This window comes from Phyllobates terribilis, unplaced genomic scaffold (assembly GCF_046119375.1).
Source record: "Phyllobates terribilis strain yellow unplaced genomic scaffold, ASM4611937v1 Scaffold_5__5_contigs__length_657084704, whole genome shotgun sequence".
In the NCBI taxonomy this organism is placed as follows: domain Eukaryota; kingdom Metazoa; phylum Chordata; class Amphibia; order Anura; family Dendrobatidae; genus Phyllobates; species Phyllobates terribilis.
The window spans coordinates 57,204,460-57,229,248 of record NW_027362765.1 but is presented as its reverse complement, the minus strand read 5'-3'; the positions used below and the strand labels follow the sequence as shown (position 1 = coordinate 57,229,248).

The following is a 24,789-nucleotide window of genomic DNA, read 5'->3' as shown; positions in this document are numbered from 1 at the left end:
ATTATATTGTGCAATTATGCAGTGGTAATCAGGACTATGGTCAAATATATATATGGTAAATTATATCTCTCATGTGTGTCACTTATTGTCTCCTGTAATTATATTTTTTCCATAGGATTTTGAATGATTTTAAATAGTCTTTCCTTTCACTTTTCTACAATATCAGATCCTCTCAGTGGAGATCTTCTATATAAGAGAATTTTACTGATTGACCTGTCAAATATGGATAGGGACAGGGACAAGATGGCGGAGAGGATATTACACCTCACCCTAGAGATCCTCTTCCGGCTTACTGGAGAGGTGAGAGATTCTGATTACGTCACATTACATCATTCTTATCTATGGGAATAACAGATGGACAGAACTGGAGAGGTGAGGACTCTGGAAATGTCTGTAGTGAGACTTATTAATGTGTCTCTCCATAACCAGGATTACACAATAGTTAAGAAGACCTCCAGTGAGCGCTGTCAGGACCATGTGTCTGAGGGGTGGGGAAGAACCCTGAGCCCAATCATGGAGCCTCCACCTCACCTCCTGATAAATGAGGACATCAATGACCAGAAGATCCTAGAACTTACCTACAAGATGATTGAGCTGCTGACTGGAGAGGTGACACTGTTGGGAATGTTAGGACATTATACAGTAAATCTATGGTGGGATCGGGTGGATGACTGTATCATTATATGTGTCAGGTTCCTTTAAGGTGTCAGGATGTCACTGTCTATTTCTCCATGGAGGAGTGGGAGTATTTAGAAGGACATAAAGATCTGTACAAGGACTTCATGATGGAGGTTCCTCAGCCCTTCACATCACCAGGTAATAGACAAGACTAAATACACACAGCCTATAATTATCTGTATGTAAAGAATGAATTCAGTCCCTGTATGTGTTTCCTCCAGTTCTATCCAGTAAGAGGACAACACCAGAGAGATGTCCCTGTCCTCTTCTTCCACAGGACTGTAAACAAGAAAATCCCAATGTTCCTCAGGATCATCAGGTAGATGGAGAGAAGGTGTCATGAGATCTCCTCTATGATGTGTAGATGGCTGTGAAGGTCGTGTGTTATGTGTTGTTTTATCCACCAGTATTATATGTTTTATACTTGTGTAATGAGAACGGTGGAGATGGCTGGATTAGATCTGATCATAGATGTGACTTCTCCATCTGTCTGTGACTTTTACATTATTTCTTTCAGGGTGAAGATCTGCCCCATATTAATACTATAGAGACATATGTGAGGGGTGATGAGCGGTGTAAAGAAGAGATTCCTACAGATAGCAGCACAGGTGAGTAGTAGCTGTAACATCCCTGGCGGCGTGCTTGCATGGCTTACCATCTCCCACCATGCAAGACCGCAATCTTACCTATCAGGCCAGGCTGCACACTTTGCTCCAGTACCTGCTGTTTGTATGTCTCTTGTCTGCTGGCTTAGGGCGGTGGCGCTGTTGCTTCCTGCTTCAACCTGTTGCTGTGAGTCACTGGATACTTAAACCCCCTCCACCCAGTAGGAGCTGCCTGAGCAACACTTTCTTACAGTGTGTTCTGTGCAACTGTGAGTTGCCAGGTCCTGTCCTGAATCTAGTCTGTTTCCGCCACCCTGGGGGCTGAGTACCCAGGGCCGTTACCTGTATCTCTGACTTCTAGTCTGTTTCCGCCACCCTGGGGGCTGAGTTCCCAGGCTCGTTCCTGTATCTTGTTCCTGGTTCAGTTCCTGTCTGAACAGTGTCCTAGCCCATTACCTGTTTGTCTTTTTGTCCGAACCTTCCTTTTTCCTGCAGTGTCTGAACCTGCACCTAACTCCAACTCGTTGTCTCTGTACTTCTGTTTGTGAGTTTTGTGTCCACTCGCTACTTCATTGTAAGTACCTTGTGTGTATCTGGTTCGGCTTGTCCCCTTTCCCTGCCTCCGTATCTACCTCCTGTGTTTTAACCATCTTCCTGTATTTTCCAGTCTGTTCCATGTGAACAGAGCCCTGTCCTGTCTGCCTACACCTTCTGCTCTTTTCTGCTCTGCTTGTTCACCACACCTGCGCTTCCGCTCTGCTCTGCTTGTTCACCGCACCTGCAGTTCCGCTCTGCTCTGCTTGTTCACCGCACCTGCAGTTCCGCTCTGCTCTGCTTGTTCACCGCACCTGCAGTTCCGATCCGCTCTGCTAGTTCACCGCACCTGCGGTTTTGCTCGGCTTTGCTTGTTCACCGCACCTGCGGTTCCGCTCTGCTCTGCTCGTTCACCGCACCTGCGGTTCCGCTCTGCTCTGCTTGTTCATCGCACCTGCAGTTCCGCTCTGCTCTGCTTGTTCACCGCACCTGCGGTTCCGCTCCGCTCTGCTAGTTCACCGCACCTGCAGTTTTGCTCTGCTCTGCTTGTTCATCGCACCTGCGGTTCCGCTCTGCTCTGCTTGTTCACCGCACCTGCTGTTCCGCTCTGCTCTGCTTGTTCACCGCACCTGCGGTTTTGCTCCGCTCTGCTTGTTCGCAGCACCTGCGGTTTTGCTCCGCTTTGCTTGTTCACCGCACCTGCGGTTTTCCCCTGCTCTGTTTGTTCACCGCTCCGACGGTTCTGCTCTGCTTGTTCACCGCATTGGCGGTTTCGCTCTGCTCTGCTTGTTCACCGCATTTGCGGTTTCGCTCTGCTCTGCTGTCCATCGCGCCTGCGGCTCCGTTCCTGTGTCCCAGTCTGTACTGGTCCCTATCCTGCCTGCGTTTCTACCTGCCAGTACCTGCCTGACTGCATGCCAGCCGTGCCTGCCAGTGCCCACCTGTCTGCATTCCAGCCGTGACTACCAATACCCACCTGTCTTCATACCAGCCGTGCCTGCCAGTACCCACCTGTTTGTACGCCAGCCTAACCTGCCTGTTCCTGCATTCCCCGGTGGGGTTCTACAGCTGTGACCGGGGTCTGACCTGGAGTAGCACCTGGTCCCTCTGCTCGGTTCCTCCCTGGTTCACGGAGTCGACTGAGCCGCCGTGTGACCTTGATCGGACCGAGTTGATACTTAGTTACGTCCCTCCAGGCACTCCTCAGTTCATGGTCCAGTGGGATCACTAATCAAGCTCAAGCCAGTCAGTCCGGGCGCGAGCGTAACAGTTGCCTCTAAATTCTTCTTATTTCCTAGCTGATAAAATTGTGTTGTATTTTTAGGATAACACAGAGTTTTTGAGTTATTGGAATGACTCTTTCTTTTCACACCACAGTAAAATTACAGGGCAGATCTTTATACATTCTGTTCTGGCCATATGTGATCGCTGCAGCCAGTCACTGTCTAAAAAGGAAATCCGCTGGTCACTCCTTTTTAGTCAAGCACTATTTTTTAATTAGAGATGGATTCTACCTTCTCTTTGGATTTGAAGGCTTAGACAAAGGAGACGTGAGTCTGTCTGCTAAGCACCTCAGATTTATAAATATAGTCTGTCTGGTAGTAATGCAGTTCCATATTCTTAAATTAAAGCTTCACATATATGTTAGCACACTCAGTGTGGTTGTATTTTTTTACTTGTTCATTTATTTCATTTTGCTAAAAGTTGCATGGCAACTTAGTTTTTTGCAGGCGTTTTCCTAGTCAGTGATTAGCAGCAGTGTTCATATGCTTTTATGGCTGGCAGTGTAAGTATAGAGACTGCCTTTATACTGGGGCACTGTTGGGAGATCAGAAAGGTAAATATGATTTTATTTTTTTAAAGTACAACTCCCATGTTTTTTTTTATTGTTTTTTTTTCTAGTCGTTGTCTTTTTGCCATGTCCAACGCTTCTCCATTTTCTTTCTGGACCGCGTGACCGATGTTGTGATTAGTCAGCTCCTTCTAGTGTTTGCAGTACGGACTGGAAGTCCTTTCTCAATGTATATCCTCATTCAGACGTCTGATTTTCAAGTATGAGTGCTATCCGTGTTTTTTACGGATTGCACTCGTACTCGTGATAGTCTATGGGGCCATTCACATGTCTGATTATTTTCCTTGGAGCAAAATCAGCAATGTAAAAATTCAGACTGCATTCAGATGAAATATGAATGGAGAAGGTGAAAAAAATGTTTGTTTTTTTTAATTTCTACATGTGCGAGACACTCGTACGACACTCTGATCACAATAATCAGTTCGCTTTTCTTGTACTTGGAAAAAAAATCGGATGTCTGAATGAGCCCTAACCTTATGACACCGAGAATGGGGCTTTAATAGACTTCTAAAAGAGAAGGCAACAGCTGGAGAGTCACAAGATGGTGGAGAGAGGGACGGAGCAGCCCTGTAAACGGTAGTAGACAATGATCGGTGAGTATTTCACTACACAAACGGAACATACATTACTGATACCTAATCGGGGATGAAATAATAAAATAAAAAAACTCTTCTGGAGTGGTACTTTAATGTTTCCCACAGGTTGCTAAGATTTTTTCCTTACATCATAGTTTACCTCATGATCTCAATACATTCAAAATGTCTTTGGCCTCCATTTCAACATGAGAACCAGAATAAGACAGGAGATTATAGGAAACATTTTAGAATTAATGGTTTAAGAAAAGAGACATGAAAAGAATTGGGAATCTACAAAGAAGCTGGAATGCACAGCTTGGAGCTCACTGCGATGCCCTGCTTGATGTCTTGTGTAGACAAAACCAAAGGAAAAAAAACAAAATGAGAATATATCCTATAGTAAGTAAATAGTAATAGTCTGTGTAAATAACATAGGGTACTTAGTTAACACTATTTTGATCAAAAAAGCATTAAAGCAATCCCACTTCAACAAGGTGTACCCAATCAGGATGGTCCTATCCTGCCTCTAGTATTAAAACCTCACCTTGTGTCAGCCGACCTCAGTATAGATAAGGGCAGAGGTTATCTATATAGCTTCCAAAAATGCCTAGCTGAAAATGGAGGGCAATGCCCCTGTTGTACAAAATACAATAAACTACAGGAAAACCAAAGAAATGAGCTGGTGCATAAGTTGGTATATGTGCAATGTGTCAGAGCACGTCACGTACAAGGTGCTGTATGTAACACATTGCACTTATACCAACTTGTGCTCCAGCTTATTTCTTTGGTTTTTACATCTTGAGTAGAGCCAACATTTGTCCCCAGGCTGGAACTAAGTCATTCATCTTTGGGCTAGAAGGAGATCTAACTTCACCTGCAACAGTGCCTGCCAAAACTTTGACGTAAGTCTGGGGTTATGCAACAGTAATTCTCAGATAAATCGTGTAACCAGAAATGAAAAAAATGATTTGTGCAATTTATGTGTGACTTATTGTCTCATGACTATTTTCAAGCTGCAGATTGCATAGATTACATGCAACAATAGACCACAGGTCATAGTTCAAACCCATTGCCCATCATTAGACACAATGTTGCATGTGTCTTCGTCGTTTTTGATGGTCACAACACGTTAGATTGCAGTGCAAACTAAATACCCATCATTAGATACAATGCCGCATACAACGTCATGATCTTCATGACCCACAGCACGTGTAGCCCCAGATGTTAGGACACATGGGCAGTTATAGAATAACCAGAAAGGTCACCATTTTGAATGAACCAAATAGTTGTATAAATCATATTATGAGTTGGATAAATCTGTTAAAATATTCAAAGTTATACGGGTCTACAGAGAATTAGAAATGGGCAAAGAAAGTGAAACCCCTCTCCATACATGTTATTGTTCAGTCAAGCACTCCGGTGTTCTATGAGAGCTGCTGCCAGACATTTTTCAACGAACAAAAGGATCATCAGTCGGAAATCCACACACTGGATCCTTAATTTCCCCAAAAATCATCTGACTGGGGCACCCCATACACATTAGACTGTTGGCCAATCTGTCAATATCAGTGGGTTTGGCCGATTTTAGTCTAATGTGTTTAAAAGAATAGCAGGATTTTGGTAAGAAGTTGCACACCCTGATGTCCAGATAGTCACATTTTTGTCTGTAAGGTAAAAGAGTAGGAAAACAATAAGAATCGGAAAACTTGTCAAAGATTCCAATTATGAGCAGTTGTGGTTGGTATAGATAATCACCAGGTGATGAGCCTCCTCTAATGTCTCTGCTTCTCCAAAGTCATTATGATTGCAAGCAGATCTCTGTACCAAGTGGAGGAAAAAGCTTTGCTTAAAGTTTTTCGAGCCCAACACCAACAGAAGAAGTTTCCACTTCCAAAAAAATGTCTTGAAGTGAGCAGGTTAATGGAAAAAGTCCAGTTTTTTTAGTTGACTATTTTCTTGGTTACAACATCAATCTGGTCTACCAGAGACGTTTCCCCAGAAATGGGAAATAAATTGTCAATATTAATAAGAAAACCCCAACAACGTTGAAATCTCTGTTAAACCTTCTGCGGGCCAGGGCTATTAGGTTTCAAAGAATATTTAGAATAAAACCTGTTCTTTAAGATATCATCACTGCCAGAACCCAAGATCTTTCTATTGGTCCACAACCTTTACAATGAACAAAGTGTTGTAAGGCTAAGGGAACCTCTTTTCATTCCAGATTTATTAATTTGTTGTGTATCAAATGCCTGATGATCAGCTATAACTGGATGAGGAAAACCCTTAACTGGATGTACAGAAGGGAGATACAATTTTAGCAAAGGTTTATAAAATATACAGTACAGACCAAAAGTTTGGACACACCTTCTCATTTAAAGTTTTTTTCTGTATTTTTATGACTATGAAAATTGTACATTCACACTGAAAGCATCAAAACTATGAATTAACACATGTGGAATTATATACTTAACAAAAAAGTGTGAAACAACTGAAAAGATGTCTTATATTCTAGGTTCTTCAAAGTAGCCACCTTTTGCTTTGATGACTGCTTTGCACACTCTTGGCATTCTCTTGATGAGCTTCAAGAGGTAGTCACCGGAAATGGTCTTCCAACAATCTTGAAGGAGTTCCCAGAGATGCTTAGCACTTGTTGGCCGTTTTGCCTTCACTCTGCGGTCCAGCTCACCCCAAACCATCTCGATTGGGTTCAGGTCTGGTGACTGTGGAGGCCAGGTCATCTGGCGTAGCACCCCATCACTCTCCTTCTTGGTCAAATATCCCTTACACAGCCTGGAAGTGTGTTTGGGGTCATTGTCCTTTTGAAAAATAAATGATGGTCCAACTAAACGCAAACCGGATAGCATAGCATGCCGCTGCAAGATGCTGTGGTAGCCATGCTGGTTCAGTATGCCTTCAATTTTGAATAAATCCCCAACAGTGTCACCAGCAAAGCACCCCCACACCATCACACCTCCTCCTCCATGCTTCTCGGTGGGAACCAGGCATGTAGACTCCATCTGTTCACCTTTTCTGCGTCGCACAAAGACACTGTGGTTGGAACCAAAGATCTCAAATTTGGACTAATCAGACCAAAGGACAGATTTCCACTGGTCTAATGTCCATTCCTTGTGTTCTTTAGCCCAAACAAGTCTCTTCTGCTTGTTGCCTGTCCTTAGCAGTGGTTTCCTAGCAGCTATTTTACCATGGAGGCCTGCTGCACAAAGTCTCCTCTTAACAGTTGTTGAAGAGATGTGTCTGCTGCTAGAACTCTGTGTGGCATTAACCTGGTCTCTAATCTGAGCTGCTGTTAACCTGCGATTTCTGAGGCTGGTGACTCGGATAAACTTATCCTCAGAAGCAGAGGTGACTCTTGATCTTCCTTTCCTGGGGCGGTCTTTATGTGAGCCAGTTTCTTTGTAGCGCTTGATGGTTTTTGCAACTGCACTTGGGGACACTTTCAAAGTTTTCCCAATTTTTCGCACTGACTGACCTTCATTTCTTAAAGTAATGATGGCCACTCGTTTTTCTTTACTTAGCTGCTTTTTTCTTGCCACGATACAAATTCTAACAGTCTATTCAGTAGGACTATCAGCTGTGTATCCACCAGACTTCTGCACAGCACAACTGATGGTCCCAACCCCATTTATAAGGCAAGAAATCCCACTTATTAAACCTGACAGAGCACACCTGTGAAGTGAAAACCATTTCTGGTGACTACCTCTTGAAGCTCATCAAGAGAATGCCAAGAGTGTGCAAAGCAGTCATCAAAGCAAAAAGTGGCTACTTTGAAGAACCTAGAATATAAGACATATTTTCAATTGTTTTACACTTTTTTGTTAAGTATATAATTCCACATGTGTTAATTCATAGTTTTGATGCCTTCAGTGTGAATGTACAATTTTCATAGTCATGAAAATACAGAAAAATCTTTAAATGAGAAGGTGTGTCCAAACTTTTGGTCTGTACTGTATATTGGAAATCTTGAAAGATGTAGGATGTTGCAGATGTAAAGCAGTTGGATCAATGATTTCAATAATTTCATATTGCCTATATACTTAAGGCCGAGTTTAGCAGAGGGAACCTTCCACCAATTATTTTTGGTAGACCACCACGCTTTGACTCGTTTATTAAGAGAAAGACCTATGGATCGCCTCTTGTCCGCTGCTTTATTTTGTGATTTACCAGACTCTTGAAATTCACTGAATTTATTCCTCTCTATTTGTCAGCATCCTGAGTATCAACCTCTAGAAGAGAGAAGCTTAGCTTTTATTTGGTCATCATGTTAGAAGAGATATATCATGAGCTGTCAGACATAATCACTTATTAATTTGAGGAGTCTGATGTCTGCTGTGATACATAGTGGTCAAATGGTCCAACATTTAAAAATAACGTGCAAAAGCAAAATTGTTTTTTTAGCAAAAAATTACATGCATTTAATTAAATAAATGCCTCTGAAGATGTTCAAGCTGTCCATATTGAAATAGCCTCTGATTTAAATAATATGTCTTGCTGTCTAGAAGAGTCTCAAGATGTGCATTGATTTGAAAGAACTGAACATTGCTACGAAATTTTGGATAAATCAAAAGGAAATAGCTGTTCATTTCAGTGGACTTAAAGGGGTGTTCTTAAATTGCTTAAATTAGTTAACATGTAAGTAAGCAAGTTTGCAATTGACTTGTTTTTTTGTTTCTGCTTTCATTCTCCTGCAATGAAAGCTTCTATGTTTTATAGTGTACAGCACGTTTCCATAGAGTTTAGACGCAAGACACTGGCCAAGAGTGCTCAGTTCCTACATTGCAGGAGAGGAGTTAACTCTTAATATCCCAGTCACCTCTCTCTAGCCCATTGATTTATATCCAGCAGTTAGCACCTTACCTTTTTCCTTCTGAAGAGATGCAGTTATAAATCACCCACCTAGCAGCTGTCACAGCAGGTCTCCTAATTACATCTCTCTGTCTGACTCGTGCTTGTTCAAATGCCCAGTTATCTCTATGTGTAAATACATGGATAACAGTGCAAACTTAGAACAAACCATTGATAGCTGAATGTGTTATAGCAGAACTTGTGCTGAGCTATATAGTTCTACAGATACTACAGTTCTATTCAGCTGATCTATCAATCAAGAGCCCGTCCTGCCAGGAAGTAAGGAGATTGCATTGCTCTGAGCTGCTCAAGAGACAACTTGAAAATAACCTTTAAGTCTAAAGCCCCCGTCTCACATAGCGATATCGCTAGCGATATCGCTGCTGAGTCACGGTTTTGGTGACTCACCAGCGATGTCGCTGTGTGTGACACTTTGCAACGATCAGGCCCCTGCTGTGAGGTCGCTGATCGTTGCAAAGTGTCCTGGACCATTTTTTGGTCGTTGGCCTCCCGCTGGCCAGCACACATCGCTGTGTGTGACCAGCTGGACCAACGATCTGGCTGGTAACTATGGTAAACATCGGGTTACTAGGGGCACGCGCGCACTTAGTAACCCGCTGTTTACCATGGATACCACTCTGCTACGGTGCGGGAGGCTCCCGCGCACCGTAGCAGAGTGGTATCCATGGTAAACAGCGGGTTACTAGGGGCACACGCGCACTTAGTAACCCGATGTTTACCATAGTTACCAGCCTGCTCCTGCTTGCAGCAGGCTGGTAACGGGAGCAGGACATCGTGGAACAATTCTTTCCACGATGTTGCTGCTCCCCTGATCGCTGGTGAGCCTGCCTGTTTGACAGCGATGTATTAGCGATGCAGCAACGATCCCTGACAGGTCGTATCGTTGTCGGGATCGCTGCTGCATCGCTTAGTGTGACGGGGCCTTAACATGTTGTTCTGAGCCAGAGTGATGAGAGCAGAGCTTGAGATAATATTTACAACTTTCACATAAGAGAGCAATTTTTTTTTGTGACCCCTAGAAAGTTAATCAGGTAGTTAGTTATACCTTGACCTGATCACTGAAATGTACCTGGAACATGTGCTGGTGCAACGACAGCATACTTCCTGAATTTGAGATAATCCATTAACTTCATCCACCAGAAGTTGCCAATGATCAATTATATCTGTATTGTGTAGTTATTCTGTTATGATTATTCTTGCCAGCAAAGGAGACAAACAAACAGTAGTCATCATCGTGCTGGCAAAACCAGGCAGCTGGCGAAGAGATCATTGGTATTCATACTTTACCACATGTACATAGATATGGACTCCCAGGTCCCAAATCCAAGAGTAGTCACTGACTGACATTTTACAACAGATGAGCAAGACATGGTCAAGTAGAGAGCAGGGTAATACACAGAAGTCAGGCAAGCTGATATCTAAGCATTCGAAAGCAGGTAACACGCCAAGGACAATAACTAAAAGCAGTTGAAATCCCAGAAAAACTTTGAAAATAAAAGTCAGACTGTCTGGAGGTCAACTACAAACTTTCAGACAGAAGAGAATCCAGAAGTAAGGTCAGCAAGGAACAAGCTGGGTCAGAACCATGTAGCAGCATTCACTTGTGGATCAAAGCTTGGTAGTTTAAACAAATACATGGCAAAACAGACTGGCAACTGTTTGCATTGTGCATGCATTGTGTGGCACCCTCACTGGACCATGGAACTTATGGTGACAGCTGTTGCCTTGCAGCGCTGGGGTCCTGGGTTTAAATTGCACTAAGGAAAACATCTGAAAGGAGTTTGTATGTTTTCCCCATGTTTGCATGGGTTTCCTCTGGGGTTTCCAGTTTCACCCACTCTTAAATGAAACACTGATAGGGAATTTAGGTTGTGAGCCCCTATGGGGACAGTAGTAAGCATTTTCACAATTGGATGTTTTAAAAAAAAAAAATATTGCTGTGAAGAGAGAAACTGATGATGAAGCTCCTGCTGTATCCTGTGTAACAGTTTGTGCTCAACAAAGTAAAGGTGGTGTAGCTGCGGACTGGCAAATGCTACTTGTATCAGTCCCACAGAAGGAGGGAGGAAGAGTAAGTCAATATACTCTACTGATGCTTCTGGCAGGCGATGTTATATGTTTAATATAGGTGTATATGATATCTGCGCTAGTCCTGGTGAAGTTGCGGTGCTGATGGAAATATTTGACGAGAGATAAGGTTAAAATATAAAAAAAAAAAACTAGGTTATTAAAATAATCAAGTGATGATTGCGTATAAAAACAAGGCTTTAGGGAAGGGTCCTAGGTCAGGTAGGTATAGGTGGGTATAGGTAGACCTGAAGGTCAATACTGGATGAAGGTCACCTGAAAAGAAGCAGGAGCGGAGTTAGAGGGTGAACTAGTTAAGATTGAGTGGTTTCAATAAATTGCAGAATACTACCTGAATTGGTCTGAGGCAGCTAAACGTAGCTCAGGTCCGTGCAATACTGTAGTAATTAGATTACTATGGAAAAGAAGGGTGGAGATCAGTAGAGAATGACAATATGACGGTTACTGATATTATATTATGTACTAATGCGGTGACCATCAATGGTTTACCTGAACTGGAGGATGATGGCTTTTAGTTTAGTCGGGTTCGGCAACCTGTATGAGCAGTACAAGATAGATGCTGGGAGCCAAGGACAGAGGTTTAGGGATTGGAGGAAATTAGGTATTAGTATGAAGTTGATGATGCGGAACTGAGGTGTTTTAGGGTAGAGTTACCTGAGGTTGGAGGGTTGGATTTTTGTGGGATAAACCCAGCTGTCCGGTTGGTGCTAGCCTAGCAGTGTAGGGATGCAGTGAGGATCGGTAGGACCCTCCAATCCCCTGTATCCAGGGGTACATTCCTTGAGGTAGTAACCGGATAATGGTAGGTTGCCCGAGGTAATGGCAGAAAAGGGTTTTTCTTCCCAAAGACGTTAGTAATGTGGTTGCGTCCACTAGTTCGTGACTTACTCAGAGCGGGCTACCTGCTGTGCATAAGTAGGCTCTCATGGTAATTCTGGTCTGCTTTGACCAATGGGGTACATTAGCAGAGTGCTTGCCGAGATGTACAGCTAGCAGAGGTCCTCAATGTGCTGATGGCATACCTAAAGATACATTGTTTCGCGGCGATGGTCCGTGGTGCCTGGAGGGTGTGTGGACTAACTGGTGCTGGTGGAAGAGTGCAGATGACAGTGGGCCAGATTACACTGACCACGTACCTCAAGATGCGGTGGATGCCGGCGGTGGTCTGAGGTCATTGGGGAGCCTGTAAGTTCACTAACCTTTCAAGTTGAAACCAGCTTTGGGTTCTTGCAGGGTGAGCGTCTCGCAGCATATGGAGTCCCGGCCGGAGACTCCAGCGAGAGTGGTCACAGGATTGTCGGCAGTAGCTCTTGTTGCGGGAGAGGACCTGCGTGATGTCAGGTCACGTGACTTCCCGAGATGAGGCTAGGATGGATAGCACCGAGGACCTTTCCTACGCGTTTCAGATTTCACGGAATCCTTTGTCAGGGATGGTCCTATTAGTGCTTGGTACTTCCTTTTATACGTGTGTACTTGGTCCTCATTATGTTAATTAATTGCAGGCAAGTGATGGAAAGGAGAGGGTGACTTCCTTGATTCCAGGTTATTGGTTTCTTTAGTGTCCAGGAGTTCTGCTCGGGGTATCGTTTTGACCTGGTTTTTGGCAGTATCTAAAAGGGTTGGGTTATAACCTTTGTCCAAAAATTTTTTTTTGTTAAGAAGTCAGCTTCACTGTCGAAGTCATTGGGTTTTGAGCAGTTTCTATGAAGTCTCATATATTGCCTTCTTGGGACATTCAAGAGCCAGCTAGGGAGATGACAACTGTCCATATGGATAAAACTGTTGATGTCCGTAGGTTTGTAGAAAGTGCAAGTGCAGATTTGACCCTGATTGATGTAGATATTTAGGTCCAGAGAATTCACCTGGTCAGTACTTATTGTGGAAGTGAAGTTGAGATAAAATTCATTGTTATTGAGATCAATCAAGAACCGGTCGAGAGATTCCTGATTACCTGACCATATAAATAGAACGTCATCAATGAAGCGGCGCCAGAGGACCAGGTTCGCGCGCAGCCTACCCCCGGGGAATATGGTATGGTGCTCCCACATACAGGTTGGCGTAGCTGGGCGCGAACCTGGTCCCCATGGTCGTGCCCCATCTCTGATTGTAATGTTTTTGTTCATATTTAAAAGTTATGATTTAAAATAAAAAGCATGCATTCCTCAATAAAATCGTTCTGTTCGTCTGGCATTGTGGTATGTTTCTTTAAAAAGAATTTTGCTGATTGGCAACCCTTTTGGTGTTGAATCACCGTGTATAATGACGTGATGTCTAGAGTCCCTATTATATAATGGCTCTCCCAATTGACTTTATCCAATAGTAGCAGGGTGTGCTTAGTATCTTTGAGGTGAGCGGGTAGGAGAGGGACTAAATTCTGTAGGTGACTGTCGACAGATCTAGATAAGTTTGATGTTAAACTTTGAATACCAGATATGATCGGTCTGCCTGGTGGGTTAGTCAATGATTTATGAATTTTGAGAAGATGATAAAAAATGGCTAGCCTGGGATAAGGAGTAAGGATGTATTCATACTCATGTTTATTCAGGAAGCCTTCCCTTAATCCTTTGTTTAATGGATTTTTCATTTCAAGAACATACTTGGGGGTGGGGTCAGAGGGCAAAATTTCCTAAGTTTGTGTGTCATTTAGAAGTCTTAGGGACTCATTGTCGTACTGTGTGTAGTCCTGTATCACAATACAGCCTTTAGCGGCTGGGTGTATTACTATTTCTTGATTATTTGATAGTGTGTGGATAGCCCTGCATTCGCCTCTAGTGAGATGGTGCTTGATTCTTGAGCATTTTTTATTTTTCACTCAACGGATATCGTCTATTACATTTTTCTGGAAGGCTTCAAGAGATTCTGAATATTCATTAAGGGGATTGGATTTCTTTTTTAGAGTGGTATGGTGAAATTTCTGGGTAGTGGTGTTAATTGAAGCTGGAGTACTGATTGTGTCATTCTTCATGAAATGTTTTTTAATTGAGAGTTGTTTCATGAATTTCTTGACCCCGATGAAGGCCCCAAATTTGTCAAATTAAGATGCTGGTGCATATTTCAATCCCTTATTGAAAAGTTTAATTTCATCTGGTTTTAATGTATAATGGCTGAGATTAAAGATTGAAGAGTGATCCTGATTTATTTCCTGAGATTGCAGTTTTTTCTTTTTGGTGAGTTCCTCCCCCCACCCTGCAGCCCCTCTGGCTTTTTTTTGTGGGGCATTGTGAAAAAAATTTGAATTAGCTGGTCGTTTGCGTACTTGTGGATGTTGAGAGTTACTTTGGTGGGATGTGGAGGCATGATAACTGCTGGTAGGTGCCTCTTGATTATTTGATTGGGGTAGAGGAGCAGGGGAAGGTGTCTGACAGGTTATCTAATACATCGGACCTGTTCTGTGTATTGATAGGAGTCTCGGGAGCAGTTGGGTTCTGTGTTGATGTACCAGCAGGAGTTTGTGGTCTAGGAACTGCGGGGGGCCCTGTGTGGATTCATGATCGGAGGTAGGGTGTGTTGAAAATCTGTCCTCTGAATAGAGGAGGCTCCCTTCTACTTCATCAATAATTTCATAAGCTTCTTGGGTTGATGGTTGGTTCAGTGTAGGTGGTTCTGGAATGGTGTCCCTACCAAATTTCCTCTGTTTCTTTAGGATAATTTCTTTTTCTTTTGTGTGAATTCTAGTTCTGATATTATTGGACAGATTGATGATTTCTGGGTGATTTTGGTAAGGTTTTATTTCCTTATAGAGTTTAGATATGTGGACTTTATTGTCCGTTAAGTGTTGTTTTCTTTTATCTATTATGAATGTGACTGCCTGTTTAGAAAATGATTTGAACATGGCGTCCCATTCTGATAGTGTAATTGGGTCAGCTATGTCGCCTGTGGGAATAGTATTATAGGCTAAATACCTTTCAAGTGTGGCTACTTCCCATAGATCACGCAACTCTTTCAATAAAAGTTGTTCAAGGGTTTTCAGTGATTCCTTAACCATACTAAGATTGTCTGTATTGGGGTTGATTGGTGGACGATGGTAGGTAGTGTTAAAGAATTTGTGGATATTGTGTATCCTATTTGTCCTATCGGTCCACAGGTCTCCCATGGTTTATACTGTATGTTCTGGGAAATAGGTAGTTATAGTTATGGTATTACACCTCAATAAGCAAGTAAACCTAAGCAGCCTCCTGTATGGTTTTAAATAAAAGATATAGGATATGGTGTAGAAGGGGGCACTGGTAGGTTTTTGCCCAGGACCTGCTGTGGATAGAAGCAGTAAACCAAAAAACTGCAAAAGGAGTATAATATAAGTGTATATGATATCTGCGCTAGTCCTGGTGAAGTTGTGGTGCTGATGGAAATATTTGAGGAGAGATAAGGTTAAAATATAAATATTTTATTAGGTTATTAAAATAATTAAATGATGATTGCGTATAAAAACAAGGCTTTAGGGAAGGGTCCTAGGTCAGGTAGGTATAGGTGGACGTAAAGGTCAATACTGGATGGAGGTCACCTGAAAAGAAGCAGGAGCGGAGTTAGAGGGTGAACTAGTTAAGATTAATTGAGTGGTTGCAATATATTGCAGAATACTACCTGAATTTGCAGATTACTCCTCCCTGCCTGTTCTTTTCATCTAAGTAGTATGATATTTACTAAAGCCGAGGACTTTTGAGTTTACCTTAATAAATCCCACCTGTGCTATGCAATGAGCTCAATAGCTGTACATGCACACTGTTTCTTCGTGTTCGGCCTCTGAGCTCCTTGTACTTTTACTGGTGATTTTTTGAGGTGAGCTGAAAGGTCCTCTGCTACAGCACATACCATCTCTAAGGGAGGAGTAACGTCATAAACATAGAATAGCCCTTGCCAGTGGCTTCAGTAAAGAATGTTCACCTATCCTCCGTCCCGTGGGATCAATTCGCATGTGCCAACCAGCAGCGGCTCTACATGGTCGGGCACAAGCCTTGCACAGCATACATGAGGAGCACTATTATCAGATTGCCTCTGAACAGCAACATTATTTTTAAACACATCTGATAGTAGAAATGCTTAATTTTCTATTATCGATTAGACAGCACTTTTGTTTACTGAGAACTGAAAAGCTGAAAGCCCAATTCGGTGATACAACATAATGTATTAGGTGCTTCAACGCCTACTGTTGCCACCACTGTTAGTCAATTAATAATTGAATTATACCACTATTTGTATGGAAATTTTTCATTTAGAAATGTTATATAATGTGTAATATAATTTATAATGTCATAGTAAATTAGTTTTATTCTTGGCAGATGACTGCACCAGGAGGTCAGAGGCACAGCTGACAGCCCCCGATTTCAAAGATGATGATTGTGGTATCACACGAGTTATATGCAAAGAGCAAGAAATTAACCGAAATATAACTCCGACCCTTCAAAGCAAAAGTCTATCATGTGATTCTTTTCAACAGTTCCTATATTCTGATTCATCAAGGACTATTATGTATGAAAAAAAATACAGAAGAAATGTTAAACATCATACAGCAGAGAAGCAGTTGTCCTGTTCTGAATGTGGGAAGTGTTTTAGAGCAAAATACTATCTTGTTATGCATGAAAGAATTCATACGGGGGAGAAGCCGTTTTCATGTTCAGAATGTAGAAAACATTTTAACCAGAAGTCAGCTTTAGTTAGACATCAGAAAATTCATACAGGGGAGAAGCCATTTTCGTGTTCAGAATGTGGGAAGTGTTTTATCCAGACATCAGATCTTGTTAAACATCTGAGAACACACACAAGTAAAAAACCATTTTCATGTGAATGTGGGAATTGTTTTACCCAGAAATCAGCTTTAGTTAGACATCAGAAAATTCATACAGGAGAGAAGCCATATCCATGTCCAGAATGTGGGAAATGTTTTAGCATTCAATCAAAACTTGTTAGACATCAACAAATTCACACAAGGGAGAAATGGTTTTCATGTTAAGAACATGGGAGATGTTTTTGCATTGGATCAAAACTTGTTAGACATTAAATAATTCACATAGGGGAGAAGCCATTCTCATGTTCATGTGGGAAGTGTTTTATCCAGAAAAAATGGGTGCGAAAGAAACTGATCATATACGGATTGCCATCCATTTCTTATGGACCTTTACTTAATAAATTGTTCGTGTAAAAAATGGATGCCATACAGATGTCCAAAATAGACATACGGATTGCATATAGATATAAAAAACGGACACATGGATGGCTTAAAGATTGCATGCAAATGAAAAATTGTCGTTTGATTTTTTCTGGACAATTTTGCATAGGCTCGTGTGAACCCAGCCTTACTTAGACATCAGAGCCATCAACCAGGAGAGAAACCATTTTCATGTACTGTATGAAAGTGTTTGTCCAAAACATTTTCAAGTTCAGAATGCGATAACATTATTATGAACATACCCCATCTTCTTAAATGTCATAGAAATCACACATGGAAGGAGACAATAATTTTAATTGACACCAAACGTACGCAGATGCACGAACTCTGTTCTCTGAGCAAGAGAAGCGTTACTTCTCAAAACGCATTGCATAGAACTTTGTACTATTTGGACTTCCATAGCTCCCGGTGATGTCACTGAATTACGTCTTCAACACTAGTGGATTCAGAGACGCTGCCATGCTGAGAACTCTCAGTGATACTGTCAGTTACAGTTATGTGCAAAATAACAGCAGTCTAACATCACTAATGTGTTTACTGTTTTTAACATTAAAGATAATACAACACGGTAAAAAATTCATGCCTAGGTGTAGGTGAGTGATGGGCAACCCACATTATCAACGGTTATGACATGCACACTGCTAATAGGGTGTAATTGACTCATTTTAAGAAAGGGGGTTTTCTAATTAATAGCAGTGCAGAGTTCAATTAGTGAGGTCAATCATCCTGTGAAGAAACAGGTGTCAGTTATGGCCCTAATTTAAAGAAGGACCGCAGCTGGTTTTAGCCCTTGCTCAGTGACTAAAATAGGTCGTTCAACACATTGTACGCGAGGAAAAATAACTTTGATGAAAAAGTTGATTGAAGTGGGGAAAACATACAGTATAAAGACGTGCAAAAAATAATTGGCTGCTCAACTAAAAAGATTTCCAGTGCTTCAAATTGCAAACAAATCCCGAGACGTGGTAGGAAAATACTACCATCTGTATAGATCATAGAATCTCAAGAATGGCAAAGAAGCATCCATTGATCAGCCCCAGGGAGATCAAAGAAGATCTTCAGTTACCCGTGAGTCCTGCAACCATTAGAAGATGCCTGTTACAGGTGTGTCAGAGGTAACAAGACAGTCGCCCTGCAGTTGGTTGCAGATCTCTACGTTTGGCATTACAAACATCTTATTAGAGGCTGGCTGTCTCTAGGACCCAGCGGCTACCTCCCTCTGGCTAATTAGCTCCCTGGCCTGGGTGTATAAATACCTGGTGTGTTTGAGAGGGAGGTGCCGGCGATATTCATTACTACTTGTGAGGCTTAGCAAGAGCAGTACTTCATCCTCTCTGCAGCTTGAGGCCATGTGTGCATTTGTTTGGAGTCGTCTAAAGCTAAGCAATTTCCCCCTGTTTTGTCTACCCTTGTTGTCTATAGAGTTTAGTGGAGATCGACTAGTGCTCATCTCCTTCCTTGCCTAGCCTTACAATATGCCAGGGATAGTCAGGGCGAGGCACAAGTGCGGCGATTGGTGAAGGGCCAATATAGGGATGGTAGTTGAGACAGGGTGACACCCTTTCCCTAGTGTCTGGGCTCCGTTTCCCTCTGTGTCCCACACCTTGCGTGACATTATCGCCGAGCACGTTTTGAAAAGGGGGGGGGGCCTGACATTTTGTTTTTTTTCCCTCTGTGTGTGTTTGGGCGTGGACCTTTTTTTTTCTTTCTCCCTTGGAATGGGTTCAATTGCAGAGCTCGCAGAGCAGTTCCGCCGTCTGTCTCTGGAGGTGAATGACCTCCGCTGTGAGGTTCAGCAGCAGCGTCAGTGGTTAGAGGTCACCAACATGGGATTTCTGCAGGTAGGCCTGCCCAGCCTGAACCCAAGGTTGTCCTCCCGGACAGGTTTTCTGGAGGTAGGGACAAGTTTTTTGTAGTCAAGGAGGCCTGAAATTGTATTTTAAACTTCGTCCCTATCTCTCTGGTAATGAGGAGCAATGGGTTGGAATTGTGATCTCTCTACTGCAGGGCGATCATCAATCCTGGGCGTTTTCTTTACCGCAGGTCTCGGTTTGTATTCAGTCTGTGGAGGGGTTTTTCTGGGCTCTGGACCTTATCTATGATGACCCTAACTGAGTCGCTTTGGCTGAGTCTAGGCTACGTCACCTTCAGCAGGGGAATCTGTCAGTGGAGACGTACAGTTCGGAATTCCGTAGATGGGCTTCCAAATGGAATGACTCAGCCCTTAGAAGTCAAGTGTCTCTACATAATACATCTCCCCAGATATTCTCAAGAAAAAAGGCATCTTTTATTTTGTGGGAAAAAGGGACATTTTGTTGGGACCTGTCCTTTAATATCTAAACAAAAGGAGACTTGATTACCTCTTGGTAGTCTGGAGTTGGATAAACAAGGGGTGGATTTGTGGCCAAACTGCAGTTCCCGCTTTGTCCTGACAGCAGAGGTGGTGCTAGAGAGCAAAACCGAGAAAATTTCTCTGTTTGTTGACAGTGGAGCCGGAGTCAGCATAGTGGATGCTGAGTTTGTGAAAACTCATGGTCTTGCTTGCTGTACTTTAGATAAACCTATTTCCATTTTTGCCATCGACTCGGTGCCACTTGCACAGAAAGCATTTACTCAGATTGTACATAATGTAAAACTGAGGGTGGAGTCAGTTCATTGTGAAATAATCCCTTGCTATGTTCTGGACACCAATTGTTTTGGGAATCCCTTGACTTGTTAACCATAATCCATTGGTGGATTGGCAAACCAGAGAGATTATTAAATAGGGAGATTACTGCCATGAGAACTGCTTAGATATTTCCATTTCTACTGTCTCTATGGAAATATTACCTGCTTTTCTGACTGGTTTTGAGGACATTTTTTCTGAGACGGGGTGTCAGGATTTGCCTCCTCATCATGCTTATGACTGTCCCATTAACCTGACCCTCGGAGCTAAACTACCAAAGTCCAGACTGTATAAATCTTTCTGGCCTTGAGAGACAAGCCATGAAGGATTTCATTGCGGAAAGTCTGGAGAAGGGACATATCAGACCCTCATCTTCACCCGTGGCAGCAGGGTTCTTTGTGAAGAAAAAAGATGGCGTTCTACGTCCCTGTTTAGATTTCCGGGAATTAACTCAAATTACCATCTGTGATCCATACCCTCTTCCTCTGATTCCTGATTTGTTCAGCCAGGTTGTGGGAGCTAAGGTATTCTCCAAGTTGGATTTAAGGAGAGCCTACAACCTGGTTAGAATCAGAGAAGGGGACAAATGGAAAACAGCGTTCAATACCCCAGGAGGACATTTAGAGAGTCTGGTTATGCCTTTTGGTTTGACCAATGCACCTGTGGTATTCCAGCATTTCATAAATGACATTTTCCATCATTTGGTGGGGAGGTTTGTGGTGGTCTATCTGGACGATGTGTTGAATAAGTCACCTGATTTTGAGACTCATCGGGGGCATGTTAAGTCGGTGCTCCAGATATTAAGGGATAACAAACTTTATGCCAAACTAGAAAAATGTGCTTTTGCTGTTCAGGAAGTGCAGTTTTTTGGGTACTTGTTGTCATCTTCAGGTTTCCGGATGGATCCGGAGAAGATCCAAGCAGTCCTTGACTGGGAACGTCCCGAGAACCTGCAGGCTCTACAAAGTTTTTTGGGTTTTACTAATTTTTACCGGAAATTCATCCAAAATTACTCTGTTATAGTGAAACCTCTTACTGACATGACTAAGAAGGGGTCTGATTTTTCAAAATGGTCGGATGCTTCCCTCCAGGCTTTTTCTTCTTTAAAGAATCATTTTGCCTCCGCACCTATACTCAGTCAACCCGATGTTTCTCAATCCTTTATTGTGGAGGTTGATGCGTCGGATGTCGGGGTTGGGGCTGTGTAGTCTCAGGGTTCGTCCCCTGATAAATGGCGTCCATGCGCCTTCTTTTCTAAAAAATTGTCTTCGGCTGAGAGAAATTATGACGTGGGTAATAGGGAACTTTTGGCGATCAATTTGGCATTCGAGGAATGGCGACATTGGTTGGAGGGGGCTGTCCATCCTATTACTGTTATTACTGATCATAAGAACCTGTCATATCTCCAGTCAGCTAAACATTTCAACCCTAAGCAAGCCAGATGTCCCTATTTTTTTACTAGGTTCAATATTGTTGTCACTTTTCGTCCAGGGGTCAAAAATGTCTGATGCTTTGTCCCGGAGCCTCCCTGGTGGTGGTGACCATGAGATCTCTGCCCCGATATTACAGAAAGGGGTAGTCATTTCGGAACTTTATCCTGAACTGGAGGGTGAGGTGTTGGAGGCACAGGGGGACGCCCCTGCCTCCTGACCTTCAGGAAAGTTATTTGTACAATCTAATAGGCACAGCAAAGTAATTAAGGAAAAAACCAAAGACAGAAACACAATACACAAATACCCTGCAATAAATAAATAAACCGCAATAGTGCATGATAATAATAAAGGGTACTTAGTTATAATTTTGATCAAAATAATGCGAAAGCCATCCCGTTGTTACGAACTGCTACAAGCACTAAGGAAAGATAGGAAAACTGTCCCTACAATAGGACTAAGCTGATTCCCTACGATGCAGCGGGGGACCTGTTCCTTGTGAACAGACCCGCCTAAGTCCTCGGCTAGTCTGAACGCAGACCTATAGATATAAGGGAGGGGTCCCTACAAGAACTAAGGACTGGGAAATAGTTGGACACCTCCTAGCAGAAATTGTAGCAGAGAAAGGACAAAACAAAAAGTACTAGTGGTCAAAAGACCAAGCAAACTACAGAGTAAGGTACAAGGCACCTGGCTAGCTTAAGAGTAAATGTAACACTGAAGTCCAGCAAGGCTAGGAGGGCGGAGCTGGATTATATAGACAGAAAGTCATGTGACCAACAAAATAGAAAAAGAACTAACAGGAGGGTTCTAACAGTACCCCCTCTTCTATGAGGATCCTCCGGATCCTCCAGGCCCAGGTCTATCAAGAAACCTGTGAAACGCTCCGACAAGTCTAGGAGCAGAGACATCATCCGCCCTTACCCAGGAGTTATCCTCGGGACCGAAACCTTTCCAAGCGACGAGATACTGCAATCTCCCTCTATGCCATCTAGAATTAAGAATGCAAGAAATTTCATATTCACTGTCTTCCACCACCGGAGTAACAGAGACAGTGGTGTCCCTATCAGAAACATCAGCTTTTTTCAATAAGGAAACATGAAACACCGGATTAATCTTCCAGGAGGTAGGAACCTCCAACCTAACAGCAGATTGGTTAACTACCTGAAGCACCATAAACGGCCCTACAAACTTCGGGCCCAATTTCTTAGAAGGAATCCTCAACCGCAGATTCTTAGAGGACAACCAAACCATGTCACCAACCGAAAACAAAACCTCTTGACGTTTCCTGTCAAAGTACCTCTTGGATTTTTTGTTAGCCTCTTGAAGGTTACAACATACATCAGTCCAAACTCTCTCCAAATCACCGGAAAAATTCTCCTCCTCCGGCACAGCCGATACCAATTTGGAGAATGACCCAAACGACGTATGTCTCCCAGTACAACAGAAAAAAAGGAGAACACCCAGCAGAAGAGGATGTATGGTTGTTAAGAGCAAATTCAGCCAGTGGCAGAAACTCAGACCACCCCTCTTGATTGTCAGCCACAAAACAACGCAAAAACTGTTCAACATCCTGGTTCTTTCTTTCTGTCTGTCCATTAGACTCAGGATGATATCCAGATGAAAATGACAAATGAACTCCCAACCTGTCACAAAAGGCACGCCAAAAACGAGCCACGAACTGAGGTCCCCTATCGGAAACAATGTCGGTAGGAACGCCATGAAGCCTGACAATTTCCTTAACAAAAGCCTTAGCGAGTGTCTTAGCGCAGGGCAGTTTGATGAAGGGAACCAAGTGACACATCTTGCTAAAACGGTCAACGACCACCCAGATGACAGTGAAACCCTCAGAGGCAGGAAGGTCAGTAATAAAATCCATAGCAAGATGCATCCAAGGTGCACTAGGAACCTCCAGAGGGCAAAGCAAACCTGCAGCAGGAGCATGTGAAGACTTAGATCTAGCACACACAGTACATTGACGCACCCACTTAATGACTTCCTTCTGCCACCCAGGCCACCAAAAACTGCGACCTACAAGTCTCTTAGTCTCCGAAATTCCTGGATGACCTGTCAACCGAGACTCATGACACTCCACAAACAAATCTCTCCTAAAGTTCCTAGGCACAAACAACCTCCCATGGGGAGTGTTAGATGGGGCATCCTCCTGGGCTTTCAGAATCCCATCTTCCAAAATGGAGTCCAATGCTGCTATCACAACACCTTCCTGTAAAATGCTCTCCTCCTCCTCGGTACCAACCATGGGAGAAAAACTGCGAGATAAAGCATCAGCTTTTACATTCTTGGTACCCGGGATGTAAGTAACAGAAAAATTAAACCGCGAAAAAAAAAGTGCCCACCTAGCCTGACGGGCATTCAAGCGCTTGGCAGCATCAAGATAGATCAGATTCTTATGATCAGTAAAAACCTGAATGGAAAATTTAGCACCTTCCAAGAGATGACGCCAATGTTCAAATGCGAGTTTAATCGCCAGCAATTCCCGATTACCGACATCGTAATTAAGTTCGGTGTCAGAAAATTTTTTTGAAAAAAAAAAGCACAGGGATGTACTCCATCCTTGTTTTCCTGAGACAAAACAGCACCGACCCCCACCGAAGAAGCATCAACCTCGACCAAAAAAGGCTTGGTCTCATCAGGCTGCATAACTGAACCTCTCCTTGAGATACACAAAAGCTTCAATGGCCTCAGTAGTCCACTGGACCGTATTCGCACCTTTACTGGTGAGATCGGTCTGCTTCTTAACTATTATAGAAAAATTCTTAATGAATTTTCTGTAATAATTGCCGAAACCCAAAAATCTCTGTATCGATTTCAAACCAATAGGCCTAGGCCATTCCTGCACCACCTGAACCTTCACCTGGTCCATCTCAAAGCCCTCGCTGGAGATAATGTAGCCCAAAAAACAAATTCTCTGCACAGCGAACTCACATTTCTCCAGCTTAGCAAAAAGTGAATTGTCACTTAACAACTGCAATACCTCACGTACGCTCTGCCAATGAGACTCCAGATCCGGCGAATAAATCAAAATGTCAACCAAATACACCACCACATTCTTACCGATCAACGGTCTTAGGATGTCATTAATAAGGTTCTGAAAAAACGCTGGTGCGTTGGTAAGACCAAAAGGCATAACCAGATTCTCAAAATGACCCACCGGAGTGTTAAAAGCAGTTTTCCACTCATCACCTTCCTTCATACGTAACAAATTGTATGCCCCCCGGAGATCAATTTTAGAGAACCACTTGGCCCCCACTAACTGGTTGAACAAGTCAGGAATTAATGGCAGTGGGTAGGAAT

At 42.9% G+C, this 24,789-nt stretch overlaps 1 protein-coding gene across 1 annotated transcript in view; it reads left to right on the top strand.

Moving 5' to 3' along the window:
* LOC141271967 (uncharacterized) overlaps positions 1–24,789 on the top strand; it is an 83,194-nt gene that overhangs the window by 20,133 nt on the left and 38,272 nt on the right. The window contains exons 2-3 of the mRNA XM_073682221.1: positions 167–300; positions 430–609. Of these exons, the coding sequence (XP_073538322.1) occupies positions 223–300; positions 430–609 (258 nt within the window). The 5' untranslated portion in view covers positions 167–222. The remainder of the gene's footprint in view (positions 1–166; positions 301–429; positions 610–24,789) is intronic.